Here is a 12,679-nt window from a genome sequence, read left to right as displayed (position 1 = left end):
AGAACTTAAGTAATGTACTTTTCAACAGGAGCTTCTTCGTCATTATTCCAGCAGTTAAAAGCTACCCATGCTGAGAAGACCACATAAAGAACAGATTGCAAAACATTTCATATAGCTTTATCTTCTCAGTCTTTGTACCATGGTGATTCATCTGGGGAAATTAAACAAGTTGGATGATATGTAAATTGTACAAGATCTGTTGGAAGGAATGGAATTTATATAATCACTTATCAAACCATTGATGTAAGATTTCACCTAGTCATTATACTTGAGCAACATAAGTAAAGCAGAAAGATGTTTGCTATTTTGAGAATCATAGAGTTTCTACAGTTTGAAAGCAGGCGATTTGGCCATCAAGTCTACTCTGAACCTCCTAAGAGCATCCAATGAAGACAACCCCTTACCCTATCCCTGCAACACTGCATTTCCTATGACTGATCCACCTAGCCTGTATATCCCAGGGCGTCATGGGCAATTTAGCATGGCCAATCGACCTAACCTGCACAATTTTTGAGTGTGGAAGGAAACCAGGGCACCAAGAGGAAACCCATGGAGACATGGGGAGAATGTGCAAACTCCATACAGACCGTCGCCTGAAGCTGAGCCACTGTACCACCCGAAGGATTGCAAAAACATTCTAAAATAATAGCCAAATAATATCATGGGAAATGCCCCTCAAGAGGGCATGCTCCTGCCTGACTTATCATGTTGCTACCACAACAACTACAGGAAATTATTTACCTGGGAGATCAAAGAAATTCAAAATGATTGCGGTGAGAAACATCTAGGGATTATTAGACCAAACTTCCTCATTAGCAGCCAACATCTTTAAACCATACAAAATAGTTTGCAATTTTGCAAAGCCAACACTCACCTCTGCATGGTGCTCTTCATTTTGCTGCAGCACCTCAATAACCAGTTCAGCAAGCCGGATTGTGTCTTCCAGTTTTTTGGCAGGAGTAACTAACTGTCCTACATTTTCTGTGGTGGATAGTAATAAAAATGAGTAACAATATATAAACAACCTTTTTTATAAACTAAGATAAGCTCCCCTTCACTTTGGAAGCAATTTTTCATTTTTATAGGTTTATCATTCAAGAAGTTAACCTAATACATACTTAACAAAACTGTTTTTTTAAAAAATGATAATATATACTATATCATTTATTCCAGTACAATGTTCCAGCTAGGATTCTAACCAGATATAAGTTCATGTTCTGATTTTGTAACGTCCAATAGATGTACAAAATACGTAGATATAATTCAGGACATCAGTGTGGACAAAGGAATCCAATTTCTGTAAGGTCTCACATTCCTGTAAATTCTTAAGGTTTGTTTTTGGGATCCAGTGATATTTTTGGGGAATTTGAATAGTGAGCTTCACAAAATATTGGCAATAGTTTCAAATTAACCTTGGCTAAAAAAGGTGCCATTTAAAACAAAGACTGAGAACACCAAAGGAAAGATCCAATTGGAACACTGTCAGCTGCCCGAAAGATATCATTGTACAACACTGTTTACTCAAGAAACTTAAAGTCATCATGCAATATGTTATGCAGCAACACTGTTAGTTTGTGCTGACATTTACGTTTATGAATGTTGTATACACCAAATGCTCAAAGAAGGCAAGAGTGTTACTTTCTAGGATCTATGTTGAAATTTTAAAAATCATAATAAACAGCAATTTTTAAATTTATTTTCAGCAGACCATATATTTCTGTAACAAACTTAGTATAACCAAGGCAAGGAAAACAAAAAATTGTTTAAATGCAACAAAACACTAAAATAAAACCAAACAAAATAAAAAAGCTGTAACAGTACTTGGTATTTGTTTAGGCATGCCTCTTATTCTCTGACTAAGAATGTTTTGCGACGATTTTATGGGCGGAGGTGCGGGCGGCGGTTTAGGCCAAGATCGTCGTGCTGTCATGCATGAGTGAAAGAGACAGGAAAAGTAAGCAAGCAGGCGACTGAATGAGCAATGGTACAAGTAATGGAAAAATCATAAAGTGAAAGAAATAAATTTATACCTATGACAATTCAAGAGGTAGTCTTGTAACCACTAATTACAGTTATAACTAGGTGTTTCCAAAGATCTCAACAATGCACCGTATAGTAGATATTTTAAGCACAATAGAAGCCGCATTTGTCTGAATATCACAGTCTTAGGATCTGTTACAAACTGTCAAATTCTTTCGTTTTGCTTGTATCATTTAATCCAGTTAGGTTAAATAGTGACATTCGCTGACATACCCAACTATACGGTTTTCTTTACAGGGTAATTTGAATTTAGTAATGAAATGGCACAAGAAATTAAAATTCTAAAAATAATTCTACCCTAGGAAATAGCTTTAAATCTCTTGTTAAATCAGGTATTTTGTTTGTCATTTTATTCTTGTTGTCATTATTTTCTCAATGGCTGCAGTTAAGATCAATGGGGACTCTTTTCAACTTTGTCAAACAGACAAGAATATAGCAGAATGGATTCCTCACACATTGCAGCACTGTCTAGTATACTCCCCACTGAGAATAATGAGATGTTAATCAGGCAGCTTCCAAATTAATGGTACAATCTTGCTTCATCAGGTAAACACTCAGGATGTGACGTTGAAAATTAGCTGATATTCCTACTTATGGAGCGTTGATTTGTAGTAAACAGGCATAGCTTTATGCAATAAACATAGAAAACAACAATCAATGCTTTCAGCATCCCTATCCCTTAAAATTTAATTAACTAGAGTACTGGAAAGTTTGAGTTTGAGAGTCAAGACATATTATTTGCAATAGAAGCCTAAGATTTAGATACTAACAGCGAAAAACAAAATCCATTTGGAAGCTGTTGTGGAAAGAGGAAAGGATATCCAAAAGGAAATTAAAAATCAGAATTACACAAGGGACAATATCCCAAAATATGAGAAGTAGATGCATTTGCAACTATGAGAGATAAGATACAGTAGCTATAGCAGGACTTAAGTTTGGAGTGGACTAGAAACTTTAATATTCCTGCTAAATGACATATTTAGGAGAAATATTCTTGGCTGTAAAGCCTACAAGGTTATCCACCTGTTAATGCCAGGTGCCAATATCCCCATTGGAATTCACACGGCTGACTCAATGACAAAACAAGTTAATGACCCAAGAATGCAGGCAAAGTAAGAAAACTAACAGTGCTTCCTGCTCTTCGGCTCAAAGGGAACCCCAGTTCACTTCAGTTGAATGTTTCAATGGTTTTCTATCTCTTCCATCGGCAAACTGTGTTTGGAATTCTTTCACACGCTTCTGTTAACCTCACTGGTCCAGCCACACCGTGGCTTCAAAAGCAGGTCAGAGGCAGGGAATTCTATGGAGAGTAACTCATCTTCTTGATTCTCTAAAGCCTTCCACAATCTGCAAGGTCAAAGCCAAGAGTGTGAGAGGCTGAAGTTCATCATTAAATCTCGGCAATGCCCCAGTAAATGGAAGCGAACCTGCCAATCTGGCCATTTTCCCACTTCCATTGCTGCCTCAGGCCTGACTTTGGAGGTTTTGGGCCCAGTTTATTCCTGTCCACACCTCCCCACAACAGAAGTATTGTGGGTGGGAGCCTATTCTAAAAACGCAGGCTTGTCAAGTTGAGAAGTTACCCAATTCAAGCCTCGTACTTCCTTTACAAAAATTACCTTAATGTTTTCACATTAGAACCCAATAGCATGATGTGGCTACCATCCAATACCCTTTGAACTTTGCACAAACTATTGAATAATTTATTGTCACTTGTATTCAATACAAAATACAGTGAAAGCTATGTATGGTTGCTATGCATTAGTGCCATTCTCATTATTTTTATCTTATTCTAAGTTAAAGAAAGATGAGTTAAAGGGAGTCCAACTTTTCCTTCACTGCTATTACGGTCCCAATTTGGGTTTCACCAGCACAAACCACACAGCTACCAGTGTCCCACTCCAGGCTTCACCAGCCTATGCTGTGCCGTTGGACTGCTGCTCTGAGCTTCACCAGCCCATGTCACGCAGAAGCATAGAATTCCGAGACCCAGTATGCTATTGCTGAGAACCCATCCCAAAATTGATGAATTCTCCAGGTTTACAGAATATGGTATCAGCGACCTGTTCAATGCATGGTTGCTGAGGTTTTGGCTTGTAGACTGGACAGACCCAGTGGCGTAAAAGTTAACAGTTGTGTTGACTTTGACAGCTGCTTGCATTGTGCATCTGGGCTCTAGGTCATCATGTCAAACTCGAACAATTCATCTAGGGTTTCGTAAACCAAAGTCTGGAAAGATATACCCTCTCTCATTCTTTCAGTTAGATTCTCGAGGTCTAGAGACTTTGTAAAACTGGTTGGCTTTACTCCTTATTAAGCCTGCCTCATTCTCATTTGTTCCTATTCTCCTCCTCATCCTAGACCAAAGTGGCATGCAGAAAGAAAGCCTTGGAAAACCTACAGTTCTCTAAATTACAGTTTACTACCAGTTAGAAATCACAGGTAAAAAGAGTAAATCCAAAGCTATTCAACTTTCTTGCCAAAGCAAAAAAAATTAAAACGCACAGGGAATAGGAGATAAGTGCACAAATTGGAGGACCGCAGGAACAGCTGGTCTCAGGATGAAGTTCTAGAGCTCTGAAAATCCAGACAAATATTGTAAACACTGAAATTGTAGTGGGCAAGGGGAAGAACACTACACAAATTTAGCCCCTTACTTTTAAGAGACTGATCCCCTGGTTTCTCTGTTTTCCTTTTGCAGATGTTCCCTGTGCAGTAATTTCCTCACCAAAATGGCAAAGTATGTGAGTGGACAGGAGATCCAATTTTGGAGGCAGAATAGCATGCATAGCATAGAGACAATGATGTGTTCCAATACCCCAATATTTCTATCTTATTGTTCCATCATGTGTATCTTATTGAAGGGCTGGATGACAGAAATAGCTTATCATCCGGACTGAAGTGGATGTAAAACAAAGACCCAAGGGGATCATACTTCATCCCAAGATCTGTACCTGAAAATTAAGATGCATTTCACTGCTTATCAGCAAATAGAGTCTGGATTTATGGGGTTCTCTTCTCTATTACTACTGAGCTACCTCCTCCATTACTAAAGTCAAATGTATCACTACTATGATTTTTCATTCGTCACTAATGCTGACTATGTTAGCTTCTACTTACTAATTTGCCTTTTGATCTCTATCACAATGTCCATTGCTGCATATGGATGTAAAATGGTTACTATTAATGTCACAGGGACCTGGCTGGACAAAAATAAGGTGCGTGTAGGAAATAGATCTGGGGCTAGTGTATTCTTAACAGTTTCTGTAGAAATGTAGTTCCAATAAAGAGCTGCAGTAATAGAATAAACCTTCTGTTGTTTACTTAACAAGGCTCTTCTAATGAGACCAGAAAGGCAGACATCCTAATCCATACTGAATCATTTCGGCTTTGAAGGAATCTGGACATAACACGATGGCAGTTCTGGGCCCCTGCTATAATATAGTGAGTTGAGGTGACAAGCATTTTTTCTAAATGGGGTCAACTGACAAAAATTAGAATTTAGAGCTTCAAGAAAAATCAGAAAAAAAATGCCACTGATCCAGAGGACTTTAAGAAAAACAAATGCCATTGAGGGCTGATGACATCAAATCCCACAATTTGTGGCAGCACTCAACACAGTAAAACCGAAAATGACACAGAAAACAAACAAAGAATTGATACAGAATGCATTTCAGGCCTGACAAGAGGTACACAGGAACAGAGTAAATCTGCAGCTGCAAGGCAGAGGTACAGGCTATATCATGAGGAGGCCTGTGAAAGGAGACAGAATTCCTGGGTGAGCCAGTCAGACATCGAGGATTATGTGTGTACAAACCAAAAACACTTGTACAAAAGGGAAATGTTAAACAGCAAGCTGTAAAGCCAGTAATTATCTTAAACATTTGCAGCTCCAATTGGATGTTGCTATCATTGTGCGTAGATACTACGAAGTAGGGCTGGAAAAATTGAACTAAGAGGGTCATGAGAGAAGACCCATATTCTGACAAAATGCAGCCAGGGACATTGTGAACCAAGCTACTTAAAGCAGATAAGCAATGAAGAAATATGCAATAGTCAACTAACACAGAAATAATTTTCAGACACAAGGAAAATGCTGCATGAGTTTTCGTGAGACTGTGAAGAATGAGAAACCTTCCATGGTCACTGCAAAGAAATTGAAAATTCTTCCACACAATCATAGAGTGCTGGAAAATGCTTGCTACAACTCCAAAGCCCAGAAAAACCTTTTAATACAGCAACAAGTGTGGGAAGATTGCCATTACTGCAGAGTGAAAATCTTTGAAGCTAAAATACTTAATCATATGGCTTTAAAATGGTATTGTCAGAAATATTTAATTTCAGAGATATGCCAACTAAAACACAAAGTTGAACATCTTGGAGTAAACAATTCTTCAGGCATGAAATAATTGCTTCTAAACTGAATAATAAAACAGGTGCAAACTAAGTATACTTCTGTAAATTGTACGGAATATGGTCGGAAATGTAATTATTTGTACAGGGATAAAGGAAACATCACACAATTTCAATGAGGTATTACTTTGACCTAATTATATTTTGAAAAGAGTGAGATTTAACAAAAAAGCGGATATTACTAATGATCTTTACAGTGGGGAAATGAAACTATGGTGCCCGTAATGAGACAGAATTCATTCGAAAACAAATCATAGCTTTTGTCAGATTTATTACAGTCTAAAGATCAGAGAAAGCCATTCAGATGCAAACTGAAGCAGAGATCCAACAGCAATTTAGAGGAATCCAAAGAGAAGAAGAGTAGCCTGGCATTGGAAGTTTACACAACCTATTAATTGCTTGAGGCAAAACCCACAAAAGACACACCAGATATGACAATAGAGTGGTTAGGAGAGACACCAGACACAAAGTCTTTACCAACACTACAGAAGAGAGATACTCACAAGCATGAACAGTGCCCAGCTTTTAACATTGAATGCTTTTATTCAGAACATGTAGGTCATTTTCAGGAAATGCACGAAAGCAGGACACGGCCACACAAAAGAAGAAAGCTGAAGAACAGCCTACATCGAGATAATGAAGTAGGACCATCACCACTCCAGAAGTTTCTTAGTTTTTAGAAACTCAAAGTTTACTAGGTTAAATTGGTAACCCAGGTCAAAGGTTTGGCACGCAGGCATTTGTGTCAATGGGCATCTCATAAATTTCAAGTCAGACATGGGAGTAAATGCGACAATGTTGTCAGATAGACAGCACTGGTTGACTAAGTACTCTCTGCGGTTGACAATGTTCAATTACACCATCCAATGGACATTGTACTTATGGGACATCAAATTCTAGGAAACCTTTACGTACTGCAGAACGAAAACTTCTTTCTCTTGAGCAGAAAGGAGGATGCTGATCACAGTGGCATTCAAGAGGTGGAAGAGGTTGAGCAACAAAAGATTAGGGAAGAACCAGAAGACATTTTTTCTGGATTCTGTAAACTCATGGTGGAACCTATAAAAAGCTGAATCTCCAGAAGCTAGTTAAACTGAAATAAAAAATAAATGTTTCTTACTGCAAATGAGATGAAAAGCATAGACTACAGTGGTTTGGCTGAAATGTTTTCCACTTATGTCAAAATTTAAGTGAGTTCATATTCCATGTGGCAACAAAGTTTGAGATGAAGTACAAGCAAGCAGGCAGAAACTGAACTGTCCACATTGCTCAGAAGAATGCACAGTGATAGAGAGACAATAGAAGTATGGGCAGCTAAACTGAGTGAGGTTACAACACAGCATAGTGAAAAGTTAATTATGATACATTTAAATCTGATATTGGGTGCTGAAGCGATTAAGAAGGGAGATGGTCAAATAAAATGTCTGACCAGTTTTCAAGGAAAAATCCCTGATAATAAAGAGTATCACGTTAAGCAAGAATAAATCTCTAGGTAAAACAATTGAGAAATCTGACTTCACCAAGAAGGAAGCAGAAAATCCAAAATATTCAAGAAACTGAAGTACTGATTTTGCCTACTCTTACACTAAGCCAAATGAGGAGTAAGAAATAAAAAACTGTTGTCACAAATTAAAGACATTGCACATCTCCATGGAAGTCACCATTGAGAAGATACATACAACTTGCAAAAATCCGAATTACTGCAAAGGAAAATGTACTTGCACGGGATCAATCACTCCAACATCTATAAACAGAGAGACATACATCACTGAAGCCCTCCAAAAAAGAAAAATTAGGTTAATGATCCTCCAGTACAATACAGAAATACAAATCTCAGGCCATTAGGAAGACAGTTCAAGTCAACCACCTTTCACTCAACAAACCACCATTCTTTTAATTTTTAAGATAACACCTTGAAGGAGAATAGTCAAACCTTCAAGATCATATGAATTTGTAAAGTCAATGACAATGGTGAAGGAGGGTGGAGGGATTGGTGGCAGGTGTTAATAAATGTATACAAACAAATGTATAACAATAAAACAATCGCGAAGGAAAAGAATTTAATAGAGACGTTGTCTATACTTGTTTACTCAGGTTGGTGTTCAGATTACATGTTTGCCCGCTTCTGGTGGTTGAATATATTTGGTGCTTCCGTGGATAGCAATTGGTGCTATTAGAAATGAAATACATGCCCAATCGGGACTTTACTGGCATTGCTGGCACTATCCTAATGTTTACAAACGGAGCCAGGAAACATATTAATATTAAAGTTTTATGTCCTTGTATGCAACTAGACGTGTAACCTTCTGTCACCTGTATATTGGAAAATCACAGTCAATCCATAGAAGAGTTTTCAAAAAAGGCTGGTGGTGGATGAAATATATGCCTTGTTATAGTTGGGTACATAATGAATATAACTCGTGGAAACCAAAGAATATCTGAGGCTGTGAAGATATGTAATATAATTCTGTTTTATTTCTACAAGTGGCCGAGTTCCTCATTGGTATGAGGTTTAAAGCAGTTAGCGATGAAGTTTTTTTCCATTGTTCTTCTGCAATCCACATGTATATTCTATGACACTTCAAAATTTCTGGTGCTTAAGTGAGTCAAAAAATTGCTTCCAAAACGTAAAAGTTTTGACCACAAATCGGTGATTTTAGGTTTCTACTTTTTCACTGCATTTGCAAATTTGTATTTCTTATACTCTCCTCTAAGTAACGGGATTCTCTGTGAATTTCACTCTACCACAGCTTTGGACAACATATTTAATGTCTCATCTCTCCACTGGGGAATGTCAAGCCCTACAGTTTCTCTCTTGGGTGTCACATGTTGCTAGATAAAGTTATTACCTTCTCGGGCCTCAGAACATTAGATCCGTAAAGGAAGAACCAAAGGCTTTACTTAAGAAGAAATGTAGTCTTAATTGTTATTTTAATTAGTACATAATTAGATGAAGCATCATCACTTTAGTATTGTAACAAAAACTGAGCTGAAGTAGAAGACATTAGTTAATAAGAAGCAAAGCTTAGTCAGAAAGGCTTTAAGGATTGTCTTAAAGGAGGAGACAGAAGTAGAAAAAGAGAGGGGTTTAGGAAGGGCATTTGAGAATTTAGGCAGTGCACAGCTGCTAATACAAAAGGGTAACAACTCATGCTAAGCAGAGCCAATATAGCTGGTAGGGATTGTATCTGACGGAGGATTGGTTTTTGGATTGGAGGCCTGTCACCAGCAGTGTATGACAGACATTGGTACCGGGTCCACTTCTGTTTATTGTTTATATATATGATTTGGTTTTGAACATAGGAGGCTTGGTTAGTAAATTTGTGGATGGCACCCAAATTGGTTGTATAGGTGAGTGAAACAAGTTATCCAAGACTAAAAAGGAATCTTGATCAATTGGATCAATCGGCTGAGGAATGGGCAGACGGAGTTTAATTTGGATAAATGAGAGGTATTGCATTTTGGTAAGACCATCAAGGACAGGGCTTTGGATAATATTGTACAACAGACAGCCTTAGGGATTCAGGTCCATAATTCTTTGAAATTTGTATCACAACTAGGTATGGTGGTTAGGAAGGCGTTTAGCACGCTTGCCTTCATCGCTCAGACCTTTGAGTATCAGAGTTGGGATGTCATGTTGAGGTTGTACAGGCACTTGGTAAAGCGTCTTCTGGAGTACTGTGTGTCGCTCCAGTTGCCTATTATAGGAAGGATATTATTAAACTGGGCAGAGTTCAGAAAAGAAGTTTTTGAGATATGAACATAGACTGGAAAGACTGGGCCTTTTTTCACTGGAGTGTAGGAGGTTGAGAGGTGACTTTATTCAGGTTTATAAAATCACCAAGGGCACAGATAAGGTGAATGACAAAGGTCTTTTCCCTAGGATGGGAGATTTCAAAGCTAGGTGGCATCTTTTTAAGATGAGAAGAGAAAGGAAAAGGACATAAGGGGCAACCTTTTTACAGAGACTGGTTCATGTGTGGAATGAACAGCCAGAGAAAGTGGTGGATGCAGGTATAGTTACAACATTTAAAAGGCATTTGGATAAGCACACAAATAGGAAAGATTTGGCGGGATGTCGGCCAAGTGCAGGCAAGTGAGACTGTTTTACATGGGAACATTGTCAGCATGGACTGGTTGAACCAAAGGACCTGTGTTCTTGCTGCAAGCCTCTATGACTGCGACTCTATAAACACTACCCAAAGAAAAATTACACAGTATCTTTAAATCATTTTTAGGCTTAACTTTCAAAGTTTTAGGAGCTTTCTCAAAGACACAAGTGCTTCTGAAAAATGAGCAATTTTACAAGCAACTACAGCAAATAAAATAATCCCAATAGAAGAGCTGTTTATGAAGTGTCCTTTTACAACAATTCCTTCCATACTTGAACGTATAGATTCATCAAAATACCTGATTTAACATCGGTTAGAGATAAACTGAATTGTTCACATGCACTGTCAAAGAAGACCAAGGTTAAGCCCCTCGCCTTATTCTCTATCATTGTAACATAACATCTGAGCCTCTGAGGAAAGAAAAATACCAATAATGGTTACAATGGTTTCTTATAGCAGGTACTACATTTACAAAACCACTAATTATATCATTCTTCTAATTTCTACTAATATGTTTTAAAGTTTGAAGTTGGTTAATTAGAGATTAACTGTAGCTTCACTGAGACTTCAATAGTAAATTCTGATAAATTTACCAATTCAGATCAGGACATCACATTAATCTGTCACTAATTTGACTTAATTGAAAGCCCATATGTTACCAATCCTCATTGCAATATGTTGGGTTTTTAAATTTTGAGATATTATTACAATGAACCAGGTATGAATATAACTACTGGATTTTTGATACGAGCACAAAAGTAGTTTGCCTGCAGTTTGCAATGATACTGCTATGTGGAATTTTGAGACCGTTTATGCCATTAAAAGTACTATATAAATGCCAGCTGTTGTTGTTTTGAATTGTAATACTTCTGGCTATCAATATTCCAGAGTATCTCTATGCTGTCTGAACTTTACAGAAATGGTCAATGGACCTTTGACAGTGGCTTGAGCTTGTCTCCATTGGATCTGCTAATTTTCTTTCTATCTTTATCACAATGGTGAGACATATGCATATTACTGGGGTACAGTGAGGCCAATTAAAATATGACAGTATGTCACACAAAAGCACAATCTAAAATTAAAGGACTCTTCCACTCCACTTTCCTCCACCATTTTATACTATTCTGTATTTACAAGGTGTGATCTCAGCCATATTTGTACTGTTTCTGTTATTATGGTAAAGAAAATACATAAACATGTTCTGGCAGCTAAAGTGTGCCTCCAACCATTATCTAACCAAAGGATTTGAGATTGGGAAGAAGTTGTGTCACTGTATATTGATTAATATGGGCACATTTTGACACGCAAAATAAGGGGCCAGAGAAGGTAACAAGTGGTGCTTGGCAGTTGCTGTTTAATGTCCCTCGGTCTGACGATTTGACTGTCCTCACAGATCCCACTTAGAAGGGGATTGAGTAGATTACTACTACTGACACCAGGATTTGGACCACACAGTCAGCCCCACTTATACCACTGCAGCTTTCCTTATTCCACTGAACTAACTTACACATTGACTCCAAGTCTGAGGGTCTGCACTAAATAGATCTCAACTTTTCTTTCTTTATTATTTATTGTGATGTCGGCACACTGGGAAGACCAGCATTTGTTGCCTATCCCAAAGATTCATCCCAATGTAGTGACCTGGACTGGGACTCAAAACATTTGGGTCCCGAGTCCACTACTCCTCCCGAACACCTCATTGTAATGCTGAAAATGGGACCATGGTGTTCGGGTGTCTATCTCTCAGAAATAAGATCAAACAATATTAAAAACTTACAACTGAAGCTCCACAAGTGTACATCGTAACCTCTGGCTTGGTTAATATTTACAAGTGATACAATTTGCACTAACCCCAGAAGAAAACAGGCATGCTGCTCTCCAGCTACTTATATAGTTTAATACTGCAATGCTTTTGAAGGTTTTTCAATGAGTGCCCTTATGTAAGGAATTTCTTAATTCTTATCTTAACAGTGAATATTAGCAGAACATTTTAGTCTAACTGATAAGTATACTATTGGTGCATCCTACTTTATGAAGCTGTAGTACACTGATGTAGTTTCTATTCACATTATTTTGGTTTAAACAGTACGTTTTACATTTTAATCAAATAGGGT

The 12,679-nt window shown here is 37.8% G+C and overlaps 1 protein-coding gene across 10 annotated transcripts in view; it reads right to left on the bottom strand.

Moving 5' to 3' along the window:
• cadpsa (Ca2+-dependent activator protein for secretion a) overlaps positions 1–12,679 on the bottom strand; it is a 491,603-nt gene that overhangs the window by 122,210 nt on the left and 356,714 nt on the right. For 8 of the 10 annotated variants that reach the window (XM_059649942.1, XM_059649941.1, XM_059649940.1 and 5 more), the window contains one exon: positions 875–981. In XM_059649942.1, coding sequence (XP_059505925.1) covers positions 875–981 — 107 coding nt within the window. Of the gene's footprint in view, positions 1–874; positions 982–1,821; positions 1,924–12,679 lie in introns of all 10 variants that reach the window. The other 2 variants (XM_059649938.1, XM_059649939.1) reach the window with 1 other exon arrangement.

The sequence above is a fragment of the Stegostoma tigrinum genome, chromosome 11 (assembly GCF_030684315.1).
Source record: "Stegostoma tigrinum isolate sSteTig4 chromosome 11, sSteTig4.hap1, whole genome shotgun sequence".
Lineage (NCBI taxonomy): Eukaryota > Metazoa > Chordata > Chondrichthyes > Orectolobiformes > Stegostomatidae > Stegostoma > Stegostoma tigrinum.
This window is presented reverse-complemented; position numbering and strand designations above follow the sequence as displayed.